Below are 27,856 nucleotides of genomic sequence, written 5' to 3' on the forward strand. Positions count from 1 at the left end.
ATTAATTTTCCATGACTTGATCATCACAATCTAGAATCAAGCCAAATTTACTAATCTAAATTTGTTCTTTCAATATCCAGTGCAGAATGAGCACACATGCAGTGAAGATCAGACTGTGTGGTCACATCTGCGTCCTTTGTTACCCTTATTACCTAAAATCTACAGGAGAACTACAGATTGGGACTAGTTGCTGTTAGGAAGCACACATCAGGTTATGAATTGTCACCTTAGAGTCATACAGGAAACAACTCAGGAATACATTTTTCTTGGTATAACTAGCTGATGCTGCTATGGTTTCAGTGTTTCCCTGAAGCAGCAGTTCAGTTCTGTTAACCTGCTGCTAACTCAGTGTTAACACAATTGAGACCTTTTTCTTTAATGTTTACTTTTCACAGTAAGCTTGTTACTTTCAGTGAGAGATGAAGTTACTTAGATTTCACATACACATTATTCAAAGATCACTATGTTTCAATATTTATGATAGCTCAATACTTGCCGCCTCCATAAACATTAGAAATTATGTTATCTCCTCCTTTGGTGACAGTCAACATTGCAAAGTGAATGGAGCAATATCAAAATACACAGCTAGCTAATATTCAAACTTAATTCAAAACTTCTACCACTGAGCAAACAGCAGTCAAAAAGCAGCTGCAGTAGGAAAAATATAGCTACCTTCATCTGCTTATTCCAGAGCTATATAAAAGACTGATATCAAGTTAGCCTTGAGAGGCTCCTGGATGGGAATTGGTGAGAGATCAGCAGTAGTTCTTATCAGAGAGGCTCATTGCAGACATTCAGAATTATTTTCCAGATTCATTTCTTCATTTAAAAACTCCAGAAAGAAAGGCAATGCCATATTGCTACAAAAAGCTAAGCTGATCTTCCAACTGAATGAAACCTACCTTATACTAATATGATGAGACTCCAGGCTTTAAAAATTCTTATAAATGTTTAAAAATCCTAATAAAAGCACACTTGGTTATATTGCTAATTTCGAACCCAGCAAATGGTCAGAGCGACAGTTGAGTTCCATATTTGTGTGTGGAATTAGTTCCTCATGGCCTAAAGAGACTCTTCTCTAATATTTCATTAATCTCACAGTATCTGTTCTGTAGACAGACAACTGAGCAGAGATGGAGAAATTATTAAGCAGAGATAACAAAGCACTGTTTTCATTTGCTGTTATCTTGTATGCTATGCAGCGTCTCAAAGTTATGCAAAACACAACCGATGGTAGAGAATTTTTTTATGCATGTCTGAAGGAGTATTTTGAACTGCTACAAGATCTTCCAGTATGCTTCTCCTATATTTTTGGCTTTCAGCTGGTATGGAGTAAGATGTGATGGGCATTACTCCAAAAAATTTGGTAACCACTGAATGGGTTTATTGCAATTCTTGTATGCAGTGAGAGCTCTCTGCCAAACACCTGTCCAAATATGTTTTCCTCACTGAATAGGTTATTATTCTTCATATGCTGTAGATGGGCACAAATGTGTAAAATTAAAACTCACTCAACCTATTAGGCATGAACTTGTGTTCCTGTGATTACAGACTATCACCATACATTCTGACTCAGACTGTCAAAACAGTCATTGACAGGTGCATTAGTTATACTTCAGGATGTCTCTATAACACTTTCTGCTATTTTCCATGCAAAGGTGAAAACCAGCTACATTCCTTGGTCCTGATCAAGAAAAAGAAATTCGCATACATGATTTTTGAAACATTTACTAGTCTAACACAATAATGGGAAATATTTCTGTCTAGCTAGAAACATTTTTCTTTTTTTTTCTTTTTTTTCCTCCTTTTTAAAGCATCTTACACTTGTTTTGATTTCTTTTGACCTAATGTTTTGAGTATGCAATACTCAAAAGCCAGAGAGAATAGACTTTTATCTGCAACACAATCCTCAGAGTTTTGAATTAATTATAAGCTTTTCACTTAACTGAGAAAGGAAGAATGATTTCTTGGCTGCAAGTTCAACTACTATTAAAATTATGTATTTGCAAACAATCTGCTTCCATGACCAGAGGGTGCTTGTAGCATAGGCAAAAGTAGTTTTCAGCTAATCCACATCATCCCACCTGTGACCACTGTGCTCTGGCTTTGCCCACTGCCATGTTCTACAGCAGCTGAAGAGCTGCACTGGGAGCTACTTCTCCACAGAGTAACATTGGTTGGTGTCACAAGGGAAAAGGAACACGTGGCAGTATGTCAGTGCTAAGGTCAGCTGACTGAGTGAACCAAGCAAGGGGTAGGGTTTGTCTGAAAAATCCTGATGGTCACACAGGCACTAACTGACACTCTCCCCTGGCACTGCTCCAGGGAGGCATGGAATCATCCAGCAGCTGTGTACCAACAAGCAGCAATCATCCAGCAGCTGTGTACCAACAAGCAGCAGCTTCAGCTTGGGTTCTCCTCCACAGTGTGTGATGTTCACCTAGCAGCATTTTCCTTGATCTCAACTACTAGATAGGTTTATAACAACATGTTGGCACTGGCTGCAAATTCAGACAATTACCTAATTTCACCCTGCTTTTAGTGGGGCTGGATCAAATGCCCTTTTCAGTCTAAGGTTCCAAATTCTGGTTTTCTATGATCCTCTGATACGACCTTTCCTCTGCTCAGTCTCCATTTGCCGTTGACTTTACCCTTTACATTATTTCAATTAAAAACCCTGAAACAATTTGCGTGTAGCAAAAAGAGAGAAATCCTCATTTGGAACAGCTACCAGGAGAGCTTTTTCTCTGTTCCACATCTCTCTCAAAGCGGAGGGTAGCAGCCAGATTCTGAAGAATATGTTTTCAGGGCACCTACCCATTGTAATAATTGATGTCATATACAAATAAAGTATTAGTTCCTGCTGCTGGGCCAACAGCCATTTTTCTCTTGAGAATTGTGCTCAGGCACTGTAACAAGCTGATTCAGTGCTGCAACATATTGAAGAAAAACTGTGTTGATGTAATGTAAAAACAAACCATTGATCATACTGACACAAAACAAACAATGGATCTCTTCAATCTCAGAAATGATGGCTGTTGCAAGTGTTACTAAATCATTCTATACTACCCCATAGACAGTGTTTATTGCTTGACTTTAAAGGCGTTTTTTTTGTTGTTGTTGTTTTCTTTCCCCACTGGCACATATTTTCAGCTATCCCATTCCAGGTGCCATTTCCTTTACAAGGGAACAATAGCAGAGCCAGATGAGCTGCTTATAGGGTACAACTCACACATTGGTTATTATCTGCAGCTCAGTAAAATAAGAAGGTCCTTTCCCAATGACTAACCAGAATAAAAACAGCACAGCCTGAATTGACTAACAATTCAGAGCTGTAATCCTGCTGGGATAAGAAACTAGTACTTTTACATTTCAGTTCAATGACTGTAGACTACTGCCTGTGCTTGTCCTCATCAAATACCAATGAAGCATTTCATCGACTGAAGGGTTTTTCACAATTTTCTCTTCTTTCAAATGGTCCATCAGCAGATGTTTTAGTAATTTGCTGCTTTTTTTGCAAGAACTCACGGTACAAATTTTAAAAACTACTCCTAGGAATATAAAACAGACCCTAGGACCCCCAAGAAATGTTTGTCATATAATAAAAATATATTTGTCATATAATTTCAGTAGGCATTCACTACTTATTAAAGTCATGTGGCTGCCATGTTACCTTGTTTTACCTTATTCACTAAAACCTAAACATTTTCCATATCCTAGGGGTGGAGCCTGGCTGCACCTCTCAGACCTCATTCAGCCAGTTGCCCGAAACACAGCTCTTTCCCATCTCTTGAATTTCCTATCTGAGATAAAAGCCCAATATACATGTCTAAACTTGGGAGTCCCATTCTTTATCCTTTCTACCATCATTAAATACAACTTTACAGTTATTTTCCTACAGCAACTACAGGGTAGCCACCCTTTCAAAACTCAATATTTGTCAAGAGTTGCCAGTGCAACTGTTCAAGTAGCATCAATATCACTAATCACATTCAACTGCCTTGTGATTAGAAATGTGATTAATACTTTTTACCAGCCATTTCTGTTTCATTTTTAAAATATTGATGTTTGACATTTTATTCATAGGAACATTCACAAAAATGAATTCTGGGCCCATGGCTGAGACGAAGAAGAAAATTATTATTTTTCAAGGAAATTATTATTTTTTCAAGTGCGATGCATTTGTAAATGTTTATTTGTTGAGCCAGAGAACTGAAGCAGTAGGGTACATTCATAATACAACATATCATACAGCCTCATTATTAATAATGAATAGCAAGTACTGATTAAAAAAAAAAAAAAAAAAAAGCACTGGTAAAAAAGAGTAGATTTTTCCCAGAAAAAATACTAACAAAAATGAAAAACAATGGAAGTGAAGAAATAAAATAAATCAATAAAATAAAATCAGAAGCTCTGTCAACTGGGAGATCCAGAGCAGTAGTACATCTAGCATGTCACATTATTGTTTCTATCAAGATTTTTTGTCTAGGTTGTGCTACATTTTCAATGTTGCGAAATACTCTTTCTCACTACAAGAGAAATCAGATACATGGAAGTCTCTGGCCAGAGCAAATCAAGAACAATTTAATTGAGCTTGAGATCCCAATTGTACAATCTTTGAAAAGATGAACATGATTTTCAGGATGCACAGTAGCAGAATATTTGAACAAAATATCTTATTATCTTGTCTTGGTATATCAAGCCATTTGAAAAAAAATAACAAACCCAACTGAGTTTACTTGTGAAAATATTCTAGATCAAAATCCACTTTTTCTACACAATAATATTATTAACTAAAAAAAGTACAATCAGTCTGACTATTTCAAGAAAATTAATGCAAAAGCAGATTTCCTAGGGAGATTATGTAGCTGTTTAACTTTGCATTTAGGATACTACATTACTTCTACTTTTGTTGGCAAGGCTGCATTTCATGGTGGTATATTGCTTCAGCAGTTCAGTGGTTCAGAAAGAAACTGTACTACAGCTCACTCCTATGCTGTGCATGCAGAATGAGTAACGTTCAGACCAACCTTTAAAGTAAATATTAATTAGAAGCTTTTGAAATGCAGAAGCAAAATAAACATAAATGGAACTTTTAAAAAATAGAACAATTTCCTATTCAATAAGGATCATTTTCTCTCATGCTCCTACACAAAACGTTACTGAGTTCTGTGAGATTAATTGCATGAAGCTGGGTTGCAAGAACCTCTGATTCAGAACCCTTGAGCAAACAACATGGGTGCCTAAACTACAGCTTTGTATTCAAAGTCAATTATGTCTCTGCTTCCATGTGCCAATAACATTATTGCCTCTTCTGAATGTTTACTGTGTTTGAACATTGCATTTGCTGGTTCTGAATTTGTTCTTATCATGTATTAAGAAATCACTAATTCTAAGCTTTGTCATAAATCAGAAAATTCAAAATCAAAGACAGAAAATTGTGTATTTTTTAGATATGCATTTAAAGAAGCTTAGTTAAAAAGAAAAACGTAACTAATAAGAAAGCTCTTCTTTGCTTCTTCCACCTTATTTGCCCACATCTTTTCTCTTAAATGTATTTTCAACAGTTGATCTGAAAAGACAAAAGAAAGGTATCCCAGCAGAAACCAAACAGCGGACATGATTTCTCATGTTCTGATTACCTCAAGTACATTTTTGATTCCTAGAGTCCATGGACATGAAAAACTTGAACTTTTTAAAGCTGATGGAAAAGCTTGGTAATACTCCTCGTGCACCAATCTCATCATTTACAGAGCTGAATGCTTTTAAAGAAAAAAACAAATTACTTTTACTGAGTTTGGGGGCTTTTTAGAGGTATAAGTGCATTCTGACTATGATTTTAATGGGCATTTGAGTAGTTTTTCATGTAAAAAAAACTTGTTGAGACACAGCCTGAACCACTGATTGATCACCTGGGGAAAGGACCTGATCAGCTCTGGGAGCACAGGTGAAGGCAATTCAGCTGTGTGACTGGAAGGGGTGGAGCCTGGCTGCACCTCTCAGACCTCATTTAAGGGCTGACTGCTGCTGGGGAAGGATCTCTAATTAGGAATCCTTACGTCCAACCGATTTAATGATATTCTTTTCACATGCAAAGATAGGGATAATATGTTCAAGTATCAAAATGAAGCCTTGTGAAATTAAGTACTTCCAAACTCTTATGGGCCAGTGGTATTTCCATGGGCTAACTTCAGGACGATGGGAGATCTCTAAAATAAAAAACTTATTAAAGTAGAAAAGTTTATAGGATTGTTTTGTTTAATAATTTTATCTCATTAGTTTTCTATCTACTTTTATCTTCTACAGCAGATTAGATATTAGAGGTGTTAACAACTTGCATATTGGGACAATTTATTACAATTTCTTAATCAAGTTGTATGTGACCTAAAAATTATTTTGTGGAATATACTGAAAAAGCATCTTGAGAGTTTTTCACTGTAATTCATTGTATGCAATGGTATTTATAAACCAGGACTGTTATAGTCACTAGCATGGAATAGTCTGCAATATACACGTTCTAATATGTTTATTTAAATATATGTTTGGAAGCAAGTGGGAAGCAGATACTGTTCTCCCTTACATTATACCAGCACAACTCCACTGGAATTCAGAATCTTCTGCTCTAAAGGCACAGTCAAAATTCATGCATAACTCCTGAGCAGCTGCCAAGTTCAGCTGTAGCTGAAAGGCAGAGTTGTGCTTTCCCAGAGGCAGCTTTCTGGGACTGCACAGATGTGCCACCAGCAGATGGGCTAAGGGAGGAGCAGCTGCTCCATGCACCCTGAATGGGAACTATGAAATTTCCTGACTGGACTTCCCTCTGGCAGCTGAGGCAGAGGTATGCTCCTTGGAATGTGTGTCAGTGTGCTTTAACACCAGCAGGCAGCTCAGCCCACACAACCCTCTCTTTTCTAGACCTGTGAAGATGCAAGGAAGTGTACAGACCCTAGCCTCCGTGAACTCACTATTCTGACCTATTAAGCAACACAAGTTAAACACAAAATGCATCACTATACCAATCCTACTAATCCTAGGGAGATTTAAACAAGCAAACAAACAAACAAAGACGAAGAAGAAAAAAAAAAACTATTAAAAAAAAAAGAAATGAAATATAGCACATGCTCAAGCATGTATTATCTGTAACCAATCTTTTGTAACTCCAACATCAAGCTTGTCCCTACACAGCATTTCTCCATTGTCAACTTTGTTACAGAGCAAAATTCCTAATCACGTTTGTTATTACAAAGGAAAATTGAAGTGCTTTCCTTACACTAACAAGTGTCCCAGGGACATCATAGTTTGTCCAGTGGCCTACCTGCTGTGTCAATTCAAGTTTGCCATATCAATGTCTCAACTGTGAACCTTTTCTGGAACACAGTGAGCATCTGTGTGTTCCCTGTCTACAAATACCAGCCAGCTATATTGGGCAGCCAGTGCAGGTTACAGAAGAGCAAAGCAGTTCTGTGCTATGGCTTAATCCACAGCAAGAAAGACAAGGGGCAAAATTTGTCATGTGACCTAACTGTGAGATATATTTTTGCATATTGCCCTGCAAAGCAAGCCAGAGTGAGTTGCAGAAATTGGAGCCAAAGGATGTCAGCATTAGTGTGATGGTATCAAAACATTGAAGCAAATATGGCAATTACAACAAAGTTCAAACCTGGAAGACTCCTCATTCTTTTTGACTTCAGCTACTCACTGAGCATCTAGAAACTGTCCAGAAGATAATGAGGTTTCTAAAGGGTGAAGTAGAATAAACAGCAGCACATAAATGCTAACATAAAATGCAAGAATCAAGCACTGGTACAAACCATAGCTGTTTTATTGATTAGAACACTTCAAATTTATATTAGTTCACTGTCTGTTTGTTTATCGTAATTGATATATCTGCCTTGTTCAGATACTAGATTATCCACTCAATCTGGTAGATATGACACAATGTCTTCTGTTCAGTAGAAATACTGTCCTCCCTAATACAAAGGAATCCTGATGAACTGTTCCCTCAATAGAACAGAGCAGGTCATCCAAGCTGTTTCGTGGGAATGAAGTTTTGCCACAGCATCTTATCTGCATTCTGATTAGAAACTCTACACTACAACCACCTGTACAGTGGACACAAAAGCACTTCTCAGTTCTGAATTCAAAAATTCCCCTTATCACTGTCCTGTGCCATATCCAAGCATCAGAAATGTAAGAAAGAATCAATCAACAGTCTTTCCTACTAATCCTCATGCTGTATGGAAGTATGAAAAATAATCAGTAAGCACACTTAAATATTAAGAAAAGCCTTTACAAGCAGCTGGCAACCTCTTCCTACCAATACAAACATACCGCTCAAAGCTGTACTTTCAAGTAAGAGATAACCAACCTTTATCATTTATGTCCCACCTTATCTAGGAATTTTCACTGCTTTCACCAGACAAAAATATCATTCATATCTGAAGCTCATTAAAATTCTTATTTTGAAACTTGACAAAAGCCTATGGAGAAGAAGGTTCTATTCCAAAAGTTGTCTGCAAACTGTCAATGCCATCATATAAAAATGGGTTCTCATATCTAGCTATTATTTAGTGCTTGAGTATGTTTCTGCCATGCAGTCCATGCTGTGGCAATGACATCTTTAACAGTACACTTGTGCATTCGTCAAGATAACTGACACTGAAAATGTCTGATTTCTTTCTGCTCATCCAAGGAATGATATTATTTCAGGAAGTGAGATTTTCACAGCAATAAATCCACTTCATTTTAAATTGAAATGAAATGCTTAAAACAAACAAACAAACAAACAAAAAACTCTCAAAGAGCTGGAGGTCTGATCACTTTCCTGTTGACTGAAAGCAGTTCCCTGGTTCCATCATTCCATTAGTCAAGTCATGACACTACATATCACGTTGCACAGTGATCATTACATCATGAGTTGGACACTGGCAGGAACCACTTGCCCTTCAGAAGTTCAGAGTCCGCTTATCAGCAAGTCAGACTGGCCTTTTGAAATGCTTTTGGGAGGGAGTTTGCCCTGAAGACAAAGCAGTAAAATGGACACAAGATCCTAATGTTTTCTTCTTGATTATGTTTGTACAGCATCATAACTATTCATGATGAAAGCAGCCCCAAGATGATGTTTTTTTCTTCTTTCTCAAACACCTCTCTTAGTCCTCTACCAGAATATTCCTAAGTGGCTGTAAATGTACCTACAGTATAGTTCTGAAGGGAAAAGAGCCACACTTGTAGCCACACTAGTTATTTCAAAAAGCACTTTCCATTGCTTAGTGAAAAAGTATATTTTGAGTAAGTGCTTGGGAGGTGAAGACAAAGCCCTTTCCAGTTGGCATCCCCTCCTCTGAAAGCTTTGAACAGAAGACAGCAATTTGAGACACTGATTTCTGGATGAGGTGAAAAATAAGGTGAGGTTCTTCAGAAGAGCTCTCTTTTCATAAGGAGAGCTAAATGCACAAGCACTTAAAGGGAACAGCACAAACAAAACATTCACCTTAGTAACATGCTTACAATGGTAGCTACATAAGAACACACTTGCTGAGATACTGCTTTTGTAATACAAAATACAATGAAATACTAATTTAGATTATTCAAATACAAGAAAACTGTATTTGAATCCTCATCTTTTATTTTTAAAAATATAAGGAACATGAAATTCCGCCAAGCTCCAAATTTAGCAACTGGAGCTTGAACTTGGGGTTTTTGTTAGAGCTGGACTGTTTTAATAGGTAATTACTCCAAGCATTATGCGCCCTTTGAAGAAGTATGGCTCCATACCTACAGGTGGGCTGGAAATAAGCATCTTTCACAGAACAGATAGCTTTCACAAAGAAATCATATTTAAACAAAACAGAATCGCAGGCATAAAAGTTGGAAAAGACCTCCAAGATCATCACATCCAACTTTCTACCTACCACCACTATTGCCCACTAAGCCCTGTCCCTAAATACCACAGCTACACATTTCTTGAACACCTCCAGGGGTGGTGACTTCACCATCTCCCTAGGCAGCTTGTTCCAATGCCTCACCACTCTTTCAGTGAAGTTGTTTTTCCTAATATCCAACCTGAAACTCCCCTGAGAAACTAAAGGTCATTCCCTCTCATCCTATCATTCTGACCTCCTGCTAAGGCTCAGGACCACAGCATAACAACAGTTAAATGAATTCTGAAACATGAAATATCAAAGTACACATTATACCTTCTCTCATGCTGTTTTATTAAGAAGACTAAACTTTTATAAAACTTTAACTAAATGTAGGTCTTCCAGTGAGTTTTCTGTCCATTCACTGCAAATGGAAATGTCTGCTTTACAAAATGAACCTTTCTAGCATATACTGGGACTCCCTACAGAACTGACAAGTTAATACAAAGCAATAGTTTGCTTTTATGGGAACACTAGGACTTGTTCCACATTTTTAGATTACACCTGGGAAAAGAAACTCATGACACAAAATTATACTATCATTATACTGCTCTGTACATTTTTATAAGTAAGAAAGAAAAGTTATACAGCCTCATGTACCAGACCTATATCACTGTTTCCTACATTCTGGAAACGCTTGATGAAAAAATCCAAATAAAGTTTGGATTAAATGACAGCACAGAAATGTGGTTATTACTTATGGGCAATAATTCTGCAGAGAGGACATTTTTTGATGAAGATTCCACTTTTTCTTTTCTCATAAAAACATACTGTCCTACTTTCTGATTCAGTAAGCTACTTCGAGATAGCTAGCTAGAATAGGAGGAATGTATTAAAATACAGCTGTAACCTAGCAAATAAAACAGAGCAAAAGTTGAAACCAGAAGAAAAACTACAGTTACTGTATCTAACTTGAAATAAAGAATGCAACACAAATGAGAAATCAAGTCAGTAAATACTTAGTCTGGTCTTCAGCTAGTGAACAAGAAATATATTATCACTGAGACCAAGAAAACGTGCATTGATTTATAGCTACAAAGAATCCACTGTGTATCTGACATGACAGCCAAATCTATTGGTGTGAAATGGACTCAGAGCTCTGTGCTGATAAATCTATAGAGACAGGAGTTGTGTTAAGCAGCAAAATTTAGATCACTTGTGCATAGTCCTTGACAAAGGATCTACAGCTTGGACAATTTTAAATCAGACTGGGGCATTATCTAGTGAAACCTGGTAGTCATTCAATCTTTCCTTTTCTTAACAATCTCTTTTTTTTCTTTTTTCTTTTTTCTTTCTTTTTTTTTTTTCTTTTTTTTTTTTCCCTTTTCGTTTGTTCTGAACAAGTATTTTATTGGAAAATATTCTCAGTATGATACTTTGTGTACTGGTAAATACAACTCTGGGTTGCAGAAAAGCCTCACTGCCAAGTGACTGCCTTGAGTGTCCCTGTGCATCATTTTTCTGCCTGCTGTTTCTTTCCAGCGTCTTTCTCCTGCTTTTCAGCTCCAGACCAAAAGGCATCATTAACTCCTCCAACCTTACTGTTAGCTAAGTACCTTCAGGAACAACACATACAGACTGAAAACTCTCACTAATGACCAGGCACAAACAGAAAGAGATTAAAATAATTTAATCAAATTAATCCTGAAAGCACAGCATGAAATAGACTCACATGAAAAATAGTTGGAATTTTCCATGAAGGACACTCTTCGATATAACTAAGGCCAAATGTTAGTCTGCTTCTCATTTGGACTTAATTTTCCTACTTAAAGTCATCACATAAAACCTGCCTGTTAAACTAGCCAATTCTCCTAAGGCTGGCTGTTCCATTTTTATAAGATCAATAAGATTTTAAGGATTCTTGGGAGCGGCTCTCAAGAGTTAATTACAGGGTGAGGAAAGGGAACATACAGGCATATGGCCTTCAGACTCTGGCACAAAGCAGTATTTGCTTATGATCAAAAAACAGTTGAAGATTGGAGGCCCCCTGGACTTAACATGTACATATATTACAAGTAGAAATGCATATAACCCATTTGTTTAGTTAGGAAGCCTGTCTTCATTATGCAATACCAACAATGAATGGCTGGTAAAAAGGAACACAGTGAGCTCAGCCTATTCCTTATCTTCACAGTTGATGTCAATAGCATGTAGACAGATGACCATGTCAGGGAATCCTGTTGCTAGTTTTTCCACAAAATGAAATGAAGAAAATGACAAAATTTTGTCAGAATTATATTGTGACTCTCAAGATAGCTCTTTCAAAGCCATTTCATTTGTGCCAGTAACAAGCTTATGAAGCTAGTGTTCAGACTTCCCCATTCACTGGAATCAGATAGGCAGCTCTCCTCTTCTTTCATCATCTTTAAGAATCAAATTATTCCAATTTAAACATCTGTTACAGTCACAAGTATTCAAACAAACCCTTGCCCCAAAACTGAAAATGGCAATGTAGATTGTGAGATCTGGGGTATTAACTCTGCCTGGCGTTGGAGTACAATTCACACTGAGTTGTCAGATGTCCCCTCCCCATCCCACATGACAACGATAGCTCAAGCTATTTCACCTATCCTTTAGATTTTGTCTTTTACAGAAATTCATGTAGGAGATGGAGACCAATTAATATTTGCAGTAGACTTAACAGGTATTGCAAAATTACTATTGAAGAAGAAAGGACTTAAGCCAAATCTGAGTGCTTTTAAAAGCACACTCTTATCAGGAATGAATACATCTCTGCAAAATAGAAACTCCATTTAACAATCCTATAAAAAACTATGCTTATTCCAGGAAGACAGAATGGTAAAGCTCTCAAACTATATTCCAAATGTTAAAGCCAAATCCCCTGTGCTTAATTCCTGTATTGCCAATAAAGAACTAGTGAGAAGCGGTTATTTCCCATGCAGATAACTTTAATAGCTGATACTGCACAGAATATTAGAACATGCAGGAATAAAATGTTTGACTTTTCAGAAATTACATAAAGAAATGAAGAATCACTGAAGCAAAGCTTTCCAAGAGACTGAATATTTTTTGTTGTGTGTACTTCAGGTAGGCAAAGCAATTCCAGCAATGATGGAAGCAACATACTAAGCCTGTAGGTTGGTGGCATTTTCTATGCTGCATACCACAATATAATTCTGCTTGAACCCTTGGTAAGATTAGAATGGAAGCCATATCTTAATGATGTAGGAGAATGCAAGTCTTTTGATGTGTGTGTGTGTAGTGGCAGAGAGTAAGACTGAAGACTGATAATTTTATAGTTCTTATAAATTAGTTCAATGTTGTGCTCTCCAGCATATTTCCTCTTGAGGAAAAATAAGCAGTTTCTGCTTTTGTAATCAATTTACCCATGAAAGTTCAGATCAGACACAACATCTGGTTTGCAGCAAAATTTTCTTTTCCAAAGGAAAAACTGAATTAGTCTTTTATAAATGATTCAATAGTATTGATATTACAATCTGAGCAGAAATAAACATCATAAAACTACCAGACAATAAACACTACACTTACAGAATCACAGAATAGAATCATAAAATCACCAAGGCTGGAAAAGATCTCCAAGATCATCTAGTTCAGCCATCCACCTACCACCAACATTCCCCCAGTAAACCTTGTTCCTTAGTACCATATCTACATGTTTCTTGAACACATCCAGGTATAGTGACTGAATTACCTCCTTTCCAGAACCTGACCACTATTTTGGGAACAAATCTAATAACCAATCTGAACCTCCCCTGGTGCAATTTGAGGCCATTCCCTCTAGTCCCCTTGCTAGTTACATGGAAGAAGAGGCACAGCCCCCCTTCACCACAACCCCTTTTCAGATAGTTATAGAGCTGTAAGTCTGCCCTTAGCCTCCTTTCTCCTTTTCTCCAGACTAAAAATTCAATTTTCTTCAGCTGTTCCTCATAAGGCCTGTGCTCCAGTCCCCTCACCAGCTTGGTTGCCCTTCTCTGGACACACTCCAGGGCTTCGATGTCTTTCTAATAGTAAGGGGTCCAAAACTAAACATAGTATTTCAGGTGCAGCCTCACCAGAGCTGAGTACGGGGAGATGACTACCTCACACTGCTCCTGCTGGCTATGCTATTTCTTATACAAGCCAGGATGCCATTAGCCTTTCTTTGTCACTTCTGATCAGAGTATCCCCCTAACATGAGAATTTGCTTCATCTGTTCCCAAGATGGTGCTGCATACGAGGTAATGTAGGTGACACATGAGAGATAATGAGCAGATTCAAACCTGAGTGTGACAGGGTCACTTACCATAATGTAGTTTTTATCATTTTCTAATCTGGACGATATATTCTGAAATTTCATTTCATGTGTGGCATTTGTGAAAAATTTGCCATCTTTGCTATGCTGGAGACAAGATGTCTGGGTAATGAGTCAGTGGATGACAGGTCAGTTTCAAAAGCTTTATCCAAGCACGGCTATTAAGCACTAAAAATTTCAGTTATTGATCTGAATTATTTCAGAGTAGAACAAGGTCACACATAGATGCAATATGAGACTATGCACCTCTCAAGTTTACAAAAGTAGCAGTCCTACTGAGACCAGCGATGTCCTCAGAACTCTTGTAACCTTGTCCGAACTGAGAAACACCCCAAATTTCTATGAGAAGTTGATTCTCTCTGTGTAGTTTTACCACATTTGTCTTACAGTAATATTGTCTTGGCTGCACAGGCTATCCCTGATTCATAAAATAATGGTAGTGAAAAATCAATAGAATTTAAAGCCTTGAGTTCAAAAAAATCACAGTAACAACCCCTTCCTTTCCCTTCCACCTACCTTTGGAAGAACAGTTTTCCTGATGAACAAACCAACAAAGCCTCATTTTTGTAAATCAGTTAGCAAGTTTTAAACTTCTCTGACTGGAAACTATCTGTAATCCCTGGAAGGCAGCAGCACACATGGGAAATCTTTCTCTCACTATGAGAGTTCTCGTAAGAAGATGCAGAACCATGACTGTTCACAGAAGCACGAAAATTAGTAATGCTGCAGCATTCTGTCTTGTGATACTGAGAAATGCGAGGTGACTAGAAAGAGGGCAGAAGTTATGAAAGAGGGAATTTACAACACAGGTGCAAACAAAATGTATTGCAAATAGCAGTATGAAGGTCATTAGCACTGGTGGTAAGTGCAAGACATAGAGCACATGCTGCACAAAGCAGTACTAACAGGAAAAGTTACAGCACACTGAACTTCTCACAGATGCACTACGCCCTGATCCAGACACACAGGGAAGAAATTCATCTCTGACTGTATTTCAAGTCTGGGCAAGGTCTAGATAACATCTGCCAAGAAACACTTAGATGAAAGCTAGGGGCTTGATGGACTGTATCAATTTACAGCAATGCGCACAACTCAGCACTCATACATGTATGAATATACAAATACATATTTGCATTAGGATAAAACAGACACTGATTTTTGATTTTTTTTTAACCTGCTGGTAAATAAGTATTTTGGTTTTGTGCATTTCATTTATTTGTGTTAATATTTCATTTATATGTCTTAATCTTATAGGCAAGCAAATTATTCAAACAAGGTACAAATTAAAGCGCTGTGGTGCCCATAAGAATGTATAAGTAATTTGAAACTTGTTTTACTATAAGTTAGCAGGACAACGTCAGATGTGCTTGTTACCTTTTGACACTGACAACCTGTCTGAGCTTTCACAGCTAACTGCCCTAAAGAGCTGGTCCTCTATTTATTTTTTTTTTAATTGTTCTTATGCACACTAGATGGTGCTCAAGTTAAAAAATGAGTGGCAACGAGTTCCAGAAACTTTGCATGAGACTACCAAAATCCGTATTTTTCCCTTGCAGTGCGTTTAACAAGAAATCAGGAAAATATGCCTATTTACCTGAGTGTCCTCTATGCTGACCATAAAGCATTTTACTAAAATTGTACTTCACTGACTTGCTTCATAATTACTACTGATTTTCCACTGCATATTTATGAAAGTTTTGCAGACAGGCCCTTGCAGCATCCTGCTCCACTGAAAGCTGAATGAATTCCATGAGTATAAGTACACTGCTACAAGGGATGCTCCGAAAGTAATGCTTCCTATCTTATTCTGTTGGCACATGATGTCAGAGACGGATTTTGGTGACATGGCAGTAGGGGTTGAACCTTCCCACCAATATTCCATTGCATTTTGTTGCTGTGTGACAGATGGCAGCAGAGGGGCAGTCTGACATGATGGCATGTGACATGGAAGTGTGTATGAAGCAAAGGTGTGTCACTGAATTCCTCCATGCAGAAATAATTGCATCCACTGACATTCATGGAAATGTATTGAATGTTTCTGGAGACAAAACAGTGGATGTGAGCACAGTGAGGTGATGGGTGGTGCATTTCAATTGTGCCAACAGCAGTGTGAAAAACAAGCTAAGTTCCAGAAGGCCACGCACAGCAGTTGTACCATTAAATGAAGAGCATCTAAATCAGCTGATCCATGCAAATCGGCTAGTGGTGGTGACTATGTAGAAAAACAATTTTTTTGCAGCTAAAAATGTGCTCTATCAAATAGAGCTGTTGTCCTCTTTGTATCAGTTCTACATTCCATGGAAATGAATAGGAGGTATTACTTTCGGAGCAACTTACATACAAACAACATAGAAAATGAGTTTCTTCATCCATCAGAAATTCAGTATCTGTGTTCATGACAGTATGAAACAGAAACATCTGAAAATAGGATTATTTCTTTGTCAATGATCATATTGGATTAACCTATTATTTCATGGAAAAGTTATCATATCACTTGACATTTCAAACAGATAAATTGTACCAAATACGTTCCTGACCTTTATACTAGCTGTAGTCTGAATGTTGAGCAAGTCAGGCTCTTTTCAAGCAGCACAGAGAGAAAGGACTAAGCAATTCAATGTCTACACTTTTTTAATAGGTATCCAGTCCTGGCTGGAGACTGATAGATACTTCTGAATTGGCAGTGATTGAACAAGAATGGTCACAATCAGGCACAAGTGAGAACTCAAAATAGGTGAAGAAGAGACACAGATGTCAATGCTGGATTAGTCAAAGGCAGATAATTGCAGGCAGTCAGAAACACAGATCCTCAAGTCAGACTGATGGCATTGCATTGATTGATTTGAGATCATTTCTACTTTTCCAAAAACCTAATGCAATATTTATTTCTGCAAGTTTAATAATTCTGTGGGTAAAGCTAGAGGCTGAGCTAGGCTGTGCACAGATCTCTTCTTCCAAATGTAGTCGTGTAGTTGAAGATACCACTGACCTGTGCTGTTTGTCATCCATGGCCACCAGAGCTCCCTCTGCTCCCCTCCCTCCTTGTTAGTGGATTCACTTCAATCACCTTTCTTTCTTTTCAGAAAATACCATGTAGTTAATCCTGATTTTCAGGCTGATTTTGAAGCAGAAAACTGCAGAGTCCACGCTATTCTTCCTGCTGAGAGAGGGCAGAAATCCCCAGCGGAAGATCAGTAGTGAGTAGCTGTTCCAGGGTGACATCTTCAGTCAGCATGAGTGTTAAAGTGAACCCCACAGCCTTAGCTTAGTCCAGCTACCAGCTCCACTTTTGGAACATTTTACAGAAATGCAAACTAATATTCAAGGGAAAAGAAGGTAGGAAGTAAATTAATTGAATATAACAGAACTTCACAAGTCCCTCTAAATATTTGCACAAAACGTGAAAGTGATCTTGATTCTTTTTAGCTCTCACCTGTAGCTTTGTCACACTTCAGCTGAAACAAACAAATGACTCCAATCTGCTGGAAATAACAAAAGGCAAGAGAGTGTCAAGGGCTATTTGCACAAAGAGAACTGTGCAATAAAGAAGTTCATAAAATCATGAGCAAAGTTCACCTTCATCCTCTACAAATAACGTTTTAACTTCCCTCTGTATAATGAAAAAAAGCAATGTTTCATCCACATAGAACCATCCAGTGTCTTTCACTGTATTATACTGTCTTTTTGCTATGATGTGAAAAAAAAAAAAAATTAAAAGCTATGAATAGGAATCAGCCTAGATTTAAATGCAGGGAGAACACTAAGAGATAGTCATCCTTTTCTGCCCCTTAATTCAGAACAGAGGAATACACCCTTTTCTTCCCCATGTCACACAACAGTACACCTGTAGAAACTGCCGTGGTGATACCTTCTCCTGCATCCAGGGCTAAGACAACCCTATGTCTCCCACCAGGTTCTGAACCACTCTCTTTTTCTTAAATAAATACCGTAGGCACATCTGCAAAGCTATTCATCTTAAAAGTACATATTTATATATATTTTAATAATTGCAGGAAAATATTAGCCCTAACCTAAAGAGCTTACAAGCTTAGAATACAATCCTAAATCAGGATTCTTTATTAACTTCAAGAGGATTTGTACAGATACAGGACACTGACCATAAGGATGTTTCTAGAAGCATCATGCGACCATGGAGATTAATTGTACAGTTCCTATGGTGAGAGTGGGATTTTCTGGAACATCCCCAGAGAGGATAACTGATCTACTCAGGAAGTAATTTATCTACGCAGCTATGCAGTCATACACACTGTTCCCAGATTTGAACATACAGAGAATCAAATGCTTGAATGGGAGAATGAATGCAGAATAATACCTCTCCTTTTATTGGGAATTATACCCATAAGAACAGAGGTTCAGAGCCTGCTGTTACAGACAGCACCTTGCTGGGTCGTCAGGCTGTCTCTTCAATTTCAGTGATGTTTTCACTCTGGTTTTAGAACCATCTATGTAGGTTGGCCCAGATGGGCAGAAGGCTGAAATCAAATCAGCAAAATGAAAAGAGCTAATGAATCAGGTTTTCTCAAATTAACTGCTACTTAAAAATAATAAGCAACTGCAATTGATTCTTATTAGTGCATCAAGGGAAGATGGAAGAAATCCAGAGCTAGACAGTCACTTCATTTATATTCTTCTACTGAAATCTATCAAATTTAATCCACGCAAATAGTAAACAGAAGAAAGCTACTCAGCATTCAAGTAGTAGGTCTAATTAGAGTCTGGCAAGGCATGCTTAATAGACACACTTGAGCCAAACCCTGAAGCAGAACTCCTTTAAGCCTCAGGGAAGGATAAAAAGCCAAATAGGTTGAGACCCCAAGTTTGCAGCAAGCTCCTGACTTTAGAACAGACAGTACAGAATGGTGGCTCCAAACACCCAATAAACTGAAGAGACTTGAAATATTAGTCTGGATTAGAATTCTATTTGGCCAGCACATTATCTAGGTTTATTGCCCTCCACCCTAGTAGGTACAAATTTGTGACTTTGAAGATTATCATATTTCAAGTAAAACCTGAGCATATTAGATTAATCTTCATCAGTAAAGGAAAGACCAAAATAAACAAAGGTGTAAGGGAAAGAGTAATAGAAGATAAAACAGCCTTAAACTTGAAAATTATGGAGGGATGAGGGAGCAAAAACTTCTAGGTGGTTATAGCATCTTCTTAATTATAATCTCCCTTGACATCATTCTGAAAAGTGAGTTAAAAGTCACAGACAGAGATGAGCATTAAAGGAAGCATGACAGGATGAGGGTGCCTGAACTTAGAAGGGGAATGGATCCAAATAAGCCATTAAATAAGAGAGCTGGTGCATATTCTGGTTGTGCAGCAGTGGAATAGGAGCACCTCCAGAGTCCTCAGCTAGTCTCAACCATTTCTTAAGCTACAAATTCCATCATTGCTAAGAAACCTGCTTTAGTCCCAGAATGAGAGAATTTATTTAACCACGCCTAAACTGTGTACAAATTGCAGGATGGAGTCTAACCCTCTCGGAAAGACCAATCAATACTTTGCCTACTATTGCAAACAGGAAAAACAGGCACTAGGGCTGGATTAACAAATGGCTAGAACCGAGTCAGGCTCCTGCAAGCAGACCATGGACGCAGGTGCCTTATGGATTAAATGCATTTCCTAAAGGATCAAAGGCATTCAGGGTAAGTTTGCTTAGATTCACTGTTTGTTAAGAGACCAAAATGCTAATGGAAATCCCCCTGAATCAATGCATTTCTCTGTACAAACTGGTGCTCCCAAATCTGGAAACTTTGTGGGGAAATAGTCTACTTTGTCTCTGTTTTTAATGACTGCAGAAAAGTTAAAAATTTGAGGAAAAAAAAATCACACATATTTTAAGTGCCCAGCCAAATGAAGGAAAGAAAACAAATGTGGAGTCATTCATCCCCCAATTTTCATTGCATCTGCTCCAATAAATTATTTTAGCTGTTCCTTCTCACAGTATGCAACTATGAGGCTGCAGAAATGGCACTAGTGCAACAGCTAGATGAATGCAGTAAAAGCAAACAGAGAACTGGGAAGAGAAAGGACTGCTTGAAAGACAGTCCAATCCTTCAGCCACGTACAGTTACAGCCATGTAACAAATAAAAAAACTATATTCAGTGACCTATTATGTTATGTCTTGCTATTTTAAGCTTGTACATGCTTAACTTACTTTTTAGCTTCACAGATGTACCTGTGAAGTCCCCTTATTTTGGGAAGAGATTCTACAGCCATGAATCTCTAACTCGATAGGAAGTGAAGCAGCATCAAAATCTGGCTCTAACCCTTTCCTCTCATTCTCTTGCTTTAGGCAATAAAGACTGAAATTTATTTCATGCAGGAGATTTTGTTCTTTACAAGGCTCTATCAAGCCAGTTGAAAACAAATGTGCACATCACATAATGTTGCTGACATATCAACTCTACTTCTTCCATCTACACAGACTGGACTTTGATTTGAGTGCTTATTTGAAAAACTTACTGGTCAGAGACAGTGCTTTGCCCTGATGTCTAGACGCTACCATAATAGTAGTAACAAATAGATTTCATTTTCATAAAGTTCCCCTGCTTAACTTACAAAGAAGGTCTCTCCAAAAGTAAGACTTCCTATTTATTTCTATGAAAACTACAGCAGCCACAAAGAGCACAATAACATCTATTTGATAGAGCAAATTCTCAGCTACAAAACACTATTTTTCATAGTGTTTTTTTCATTAGCTATGCATTTTCACCAGTTATGAACTAGAGCCTGCATGATGGGCTCATAAAAATCTGCACTAGTGGAACAGATGAGCATCTCAGACCTCCTGCTTTTTGATTGTGGCTTATTCCTAGCTTGGTTAAAGAGATGCCAATTTTCCCAGCAACCCCAGCAAAGAACTATGTCCAGAGATCATCTCCTCCTCACTACCATTGTTGCTTACCCAGAAGAATTGATATATGTAATTTATCATCCCAAATAAACCCAAACACCATACTTGGACTTGGAATCTGCCTACGCCTCTTGGCAGGAGAGGATGACAAAGAATATCCATTCTAATGCAAGCACTTGAAACAAAATTTACAGATGCCTCCAGGATAGATGGGGCAATTACGAGATGGAAAGAATTGCCTTGGACAAACCTGTGAAGCAGCAGTCCTGTTAGAATTCCAGTGTGTGGATGTCCTCCTCTGCAAAAAACCAAACCAAACCGAAACAAAAAACCAGCAAAACAACACCTATCCACCATAATTGAGGAAATTATTTTGCACATTAGTAAAGAAAACTATCCAGTTTATATCCCATATTCTCATAGAAGTAACCAGTTCTAAGTGCAACCAAATTGACAACCAAATTGAAAGCAGTGTAATTTTTTGACACTAATACTGACCTGCAAAGTTTGGATGCCAATGTCAATGCACTGAAGACTGTAATGCACACTGTATCTTCTAGTAACAGTTCCTTTTCCAAGATTTCAGTTCAAACCTGGTTCAAACCATTTTTCTAGTTCCAATACAATGAACAATAAACAATACCTCATGTTTCTCTTTCTCACTGCCTTCTGAATCTTTTCTCTTTATCCACAGACAAGTATTTGTGTCTTTAACGCCAGTGCAGTTTTAAAAGTTCATCACATTTCAGTTTGTTGTTTACTGAACAGCCTGTAAGATAGTGTCAATGCATACATTTTTTTCCTGCAAAAAGGACCAAGAGTCATAATGCTTGTGCACAAAGACACTTTAATGCAAATCAGACAGTAATATATTTCATTCTAAGGTGCTCCACATCCTCAAATATTCAGCATTGATCCTCCCAGTTTTACCATTCCTTTGAGAAATTCACTTGCAATCTAAAGAATTTAAAGAATTCTAAAAATGACAGCTTTTTATGCTTCTCTTTTTAATTTTCAATACTGTATTTCAGTAACAACTGTTAAGCCTTTATGAGCAACAGGAGCATACTCTGCAAATCTGTGTTGATCATTGCATAGTACAATCTGAAAACTCTTACCCAAAACTCATGTATTCCAAAATTAGGTTTCCTCCCTCTACATGCAACATTTGAATAAAAAAGTCCTGACTTACTCCAAAAAATTCCACTCTGCAGTTATATAAACTTTTGACACCCACTCTGGTTTATGAAGACACGGGTTTACATAAAAGACCTTCAAGAAGAAATGTAAAACAAAAATATTTTTGCTGACATTTCCAGAGGATTCTAACAGACTTCCATTACCACAGCATTGCACATATACAAATGCACTGTGTCTACGATATTGTATTTTGCAATATAATATTTCAGAAGGAGTATAATTGTTCTCTACACAAGGCTGTAGGATATAATGCTGTGACTATACCAGAAACTACTACGCAGCCATTCCACTTTATCTGTAACTTTATAATTACGAAAGTGCCTAGGTTAAAATGATATTTATTAAAAAAAAGGCTTGCTTCAGTTTAATAAAAGGTGCGCATCTTTTAAGTGCCGACTCTGGTTCATTCTTTTTCTACTCATTCGTTCTTTTCATTTTTAATCCCCATTTTCTTGTATCATGCTGTAAGTTTTGAACTACAGAAACAAATATTTGCTTTTGATCAAAATAAAAAACCAATTTAGGATGTAGGTGGAATGTCGCCAATGTATTTCAAGTATTCCCAGATCTCATTTTTCCATCCTACATAACCAAAGCTTCCTTGACCAAGTCATAACCTTGAAAAATAATCTAAAAAAATATACTAAATATTTCAAGACTGCAGATTAGCTACATACTTGAAATTGGTAACATGGACATTTGAATTTTAACAAAATCTTCTTCCTCTTTATATGAGACCTCTGGACAAAAAAATGAGCATGTATTTTGCATGGTTTTTGAACTCTGTAGTTGTAAAGGGAGACGTGGTTTTTCAGATGATAGCTTTCTTATTTAGCTAACAAGAAAATAAATCATATTGCAAACACAGTACTGAAGCTGCCTAGATTTTCTTGCTCACATCCATGTTAAGAACCAAATGTCTTGTCCTTGCTTCTGAGGCATATGTTTATAGTCAGTGTCATTGTTGATGACTGAGATATGTTAGCTAGGTTTAAAATAACTAGCTTGAGAAGCTTGATAAAAACAGTACTGTTATAACTTACACAGGAATGTGCCATCTTCGCTCAAGGTCAGCAGGAAAAAAAAACCAAAATTCAACTCAACAGATAGCATGGAATTGCGAGATGCTGCGGAAAGAACAGTCACAATTTCTAGAGAAGTCAAATGAAGCGGGAACATATTTTCACCTAATCTTCCATCATTGCTTTCTGTTGAAATTCACAGGTAAATTCTGCATCCATCCCTGGAGAACATCTCACAGGAAGGGTAAGATTGAGAGAGAGCATGTAAAGACAAAGGTGCGATACGCGGCGTGCAGTTTCTCTGTGCACTGTGTGCATTTTAGAGGAAGGAAGGTCTCCATGCAGCTGCATGCAAAGCAGTTTGAGGATGGTTATATCAGTGTTATATCAGTGAACAGTCTCCACTGCGTTAAACCTCTGCAAGTGTTGGCTGTTGGCTATTGTGACCAGTGGCACAACTCTGCCAGGCAGGGTCACAGCATTACTTCTGCTTCCTGATGAATTCCCTTGGCTTGAAGCTGCAAGGGAGAACTCTTCCTTACCTTGGATGCTTGATGCAGAATATGTTAAGTTGCATCAAGCTGCATAACAGGGAATCGTTATGAATCTCTCACTCCTCAGAGGGACAGAAAAAAAAATGATGTCACAAGGGACTGTTACAAATACTAATACTTTTGTCAAAGGCAGAAACACACGAGGATTTTACAAAATACTGGCTAGACACTGTAGCACACTGACTGAAATAATTCGAGTACAGGCTTAATAAGGCAGGGTAAAAAAGATATCCATCACCTTACAGCAAAAGACACTTTGAAAATGAGTCTGTTGTGTGTGATTTCAGGGGTGCCTGAGGGAGGCAAAGCACTTTCTGCTTATGTTTTTCATACTTTCAGTCAAATAGATTGCTGAATAATCATGCTTTCTTTATTTTAATGGGTGAGAAAGCTATTATGCAGAAGGTGTTTCCATATGTCGCAGTTAATAAAGGCAATTTTTCTAATAAGAATGGGTTGTGGCTGTTCAGTACCTGATGAAATACTCTCCTGTTGTGAGGAAAAAGCAGATCGTGTGGATAGAAGAGAATCCCAGGGCTGCACACTTCAGTGGCTCCTGGAAAAAAATCTGTAAGCGGATGAATCCCAGGTCTTCTCCAATTGATTCCCAATCAGTGACATTCAGTAGGGTGCTCAGGGTACTAGAAACATTTCAGGTCCAAATCTCTCCTCCTTACTCACCCTTCGCTTGCTGGTGAAGGACAGTGGACAAGACCTGGATCCGTCACTCTGTAAAATCAAGTTCCTTCAGAAGGTCAGTGTGCTTTCTTTCTCGAGGAAGCGTCTGGGTGACTGTCTCAAGTGTTCAAAATCTGACATGGTCAGCATGGCTAGTTACAGGCTGGTATCACAGATGATCTTTCAGACTGAAACTGTAAATAGCGTGGGGTGTATATTTCAGGAAGGGGAAGGGGGGGAATCACCAAGAGGTACGAGATACTACTTACACCTTCATCTTTCTAACCACAGAGCTGGGCATATATCCATAGCCAGATAATACAGTGCCGCTAGAGTTACCTAGTAAAGAACTAGAAAAAACATCTTGAAGTTTATTCCAGCTTATGGTGATGCGTTCATTGTCTGACTATCTGTTAAAAGCCATATGGAAACAAAATCTATTGAAAGACATACCTTGCTTAAGATAATCAGTATATCTCAGCTTAGGTTTACACAGCAGTGCTACACACTGCTTGCCTCTCGATCTCAAAGTAGGGCAGAGATTATTCACCTGTAAGTACCTGAGTAGAAAAAAGACCTGCCTCTGTTGCCATTCCCACTTTCAGGGGGACTGACAGCTTCCTACAAGTAGTTACAAAAGGCACATCATCTCTCCATGGTAAGTCTCCACCTGTAGCCTTACAAGTATGAATTTCAAAGCATTCTACAGCAAGACAACTTTCTTGTCCATATGTATAAAAATGTAGTAATTATTTAGTGGAGAGTCATTGCTAATAGGAAATACTCTTATTTCCTCATGTTTTCCTGGGAATGGCATTCTGCTGGCTTTGACTGTTCAAAATAGACTTCAAGAAATGCTAAAAATCCCCAAACAAATAGGTGGATGCTTGCAAATATATAGATAACCATACCAGCCAGATGGTCATGGCCACACATGATACTTTCTAGGATTTTAACCAAAGTTAATATGGTCAGCATTTTAAAATGGGCCACTAATTCTGAGCACTACCTAATTTGGTCCAAGTTTCAGAAGTGCTGAACAACTCCTCATTCCAGCCTCTGGTTGCTCAGCAGATCAGAAAATCAAATCCAAAGTGATTCAAGCCAATACTAAAAAATTCAAACATTTGAAGTCTGCAGCACTTTTTGAAGATGCTGACTCCTATAGGCTAAATCCTGTTACAAAGACACTGCAATTGTTTTTAAAGGTGCTTATTTCTGTATCACACCACTAGAAGGCATAGACAAAATTGTGAGGGGTACACTGCATCCATATTTCTTCCTTGCGGTCAGTATGAATAGTTCCTCTCTGACCATCCAAGTGTGACGAGGGGAAGTGGGGGAGATAGCAGGACAATCATCAATAGGCCTGCACAGCAAACCTTAAGTAGCCCTTACAGAGACAAAGGAGAACAAGGGCTACTGTTGGATCCTGACCAGAACACAGAACCCAGCCACAGTGTCCATCTAGGTCCTGAAAATGTGGAAGGTCACGTTGTATCTGTGTTCACAATTAAACAAGATTTTAACATAATTATGTTGCTGATGCTGTTGTGTCTTCAGTGCGTGATGGTTCTCGGCTCTATTCGTGCCTGCCTATTGTTCATGAGAGATTTTGTCTTCACAAGAATTGGAGAACAAGGTGTTCTGGAAGCTCTTTTCAGCTGCAACTTGGTAAACTTCTTACGGATTTTTCTGTATGAAGGGAAGAAGGAAAGGAGGGAAAGAAAAAAGAGACAATAGCAGAGATAAATCTCAGTCTTTAACAGGCAGCTGAAGAGATAATAAGCAAACGAACAGCTACTCTTACCAGAGCAGGAAGGTTAGTTCCTGGAAAAAGAGATTTTCAGTCAGCTAGACAGAGCCTGTCCATCAACTGATGATTCACAGTTGTCTCCAACTAGTAACTGACAGTCACTCAATGAATTGGTGTTAGAAAATATTGGGATGATAACAATTAATTATATGAAATCTTGGGACTGAATACTCAAATGTGCAATTTCAATATAATAATGAAGGGTCACAGAAGAAAGAACCCAAACAAATGTGTTATTTCTTTAAAAGTGATAGACTGGGAACAATTTTCAGTGTGGTTATTTTCACTGTACCAATTTTGCAAATAACGGATAGTCTGAGACTTTGGGCTTTTTGTGCTGGTACCCTACAGGTGCATTCACTTGTAAATTCACTTTAATTTTAGTCAAACATTAACTAGAGGTGGTCATGTTGTTTGTATTGTAATCTTATGCATTCAAGGATAATTAGTTTCATAGAAAAAGCTTAGTTAAGTTCCAACTGCACTGTTGTCTCTGTATTGTTATAAATCAAAACCATAAACTATAACCAGAGCAAAGTAGCAGAAAACATGGAAATGATGAATACCGTATACTGAGAATCATCTTCATTGGCAGGGTCCAGAATATTACATGTTGGTGGAAAATTACTTATTTTCTGAATTCCCTCAGATTTGTTATCCCAGCTTTCAGTTAGACAGTTTATAAATTACAAAGGTTTTGAGCTTATGGAAATGAACTACAGTGAATGCTGCCCTTTACCAATTAGAGAGATCAGATGTTCAAATTCAGACTTTTGAAGTTGAAAATCAGACCTGATTGCAAATTACATAGTGCTGATGTTCATCAGAGTGCATCAAGGTTTTGACAGAGAAACCAAAGAATTGATTTTTTCCTTTCATCTTAATGGGCTGCTAACACTGAAACTGAAAAATGGTGGTCCTTGAAATTGAAAATACAGGGACAGCTTAAAATATAGTCTATGGAGTACTAAAATGGCTCTTATTTGCACATTAAATTTTCAAGTGCATATTTAGTCGCTGGTTGAGTTTTCAGGAATCTAAGCTACCAACCAAGTTACTGAGCCAGAGAAAAGAATCTAATCAAGGACAAAACAATAAGCCAAAAATCAGGAGAATATACTGAGCTCTGTTAAGGGAGCCTGAAAAATATGCCTATTTTGGTTTATGTTTTTGAAAGGCATAGGGAAGTATTTGTCTTAGCTGCCTGAAAGTAGGATGTCGTCAGCATCTCATGGTCTGGAATACCAAGCTAGGATTTAGCATCATTCAGTACTAAGCATAATAAAAGAAAAGGAAATGAATTTCCAAAAAGCAAAGCTTCAGCTATTCATGCAGTCCCACAGAAATGCAAACCTATTCATTGATTACTTACTTTACATGGTCATCTCAATTTAAGCCTAAGGTGATATTAAATAAATTGACAAGGAATTGTATTCAAAATGGTAAGATCATAGAAACATAACCCTAAACTGTTAGAAATATGTATTTCTAAAACAATCAGATAGCAAG

At 37.8% G+C, this 27,856-nt stretch overlaps 1 protein-coding gene across 4 annotated transcripts in view; it reads right to left on the reverse strand.

Moving 5' to 3' along the window:
* Positions 1 to 11,300: 11,300 nt before the first annotated feature.
* MTA3 (metastasis associated 1 family member 3) overlaps positions 11,301 to 27,856 on the reverse strand; it is a 132,788-nt gene continuing 116,232 nt past the window's right edge. The window contains exon 16 of one of the 4 annotated variants that reach the window (XM_048934808.1): positions 11,301 to 26,226. In XM_048934808.1, coding sequence (XP_048790765.1) covers positions 26,091 to 26,226 — 136 coding nt within the window. In that variant the 3' untranslated portion in view covers positions 11,301 to 26,090. The remainder of the gene's footprint in view (positions 26,227 to 27,856) is intronic. The other 3 variants (XM_048934806.1, XM_048934804.1, XM_048934805.1) reach the window with 3 other exon arrangements.

This window comes from Lagopus muta, chromosome 2, assembly GCF_023343835.1.
Source record: "Lagopus muta isolate bLagMut1 chromosome 2, bLagMut1 primary, whole genome shotgun sequence".
NCBI classification, from domain to species: domain Eukaryota; kingdom Metazoa; phylum Chordata; class Aves; order Galliformes; family Phasianidae; genus Lagopus; species Lagopus muta.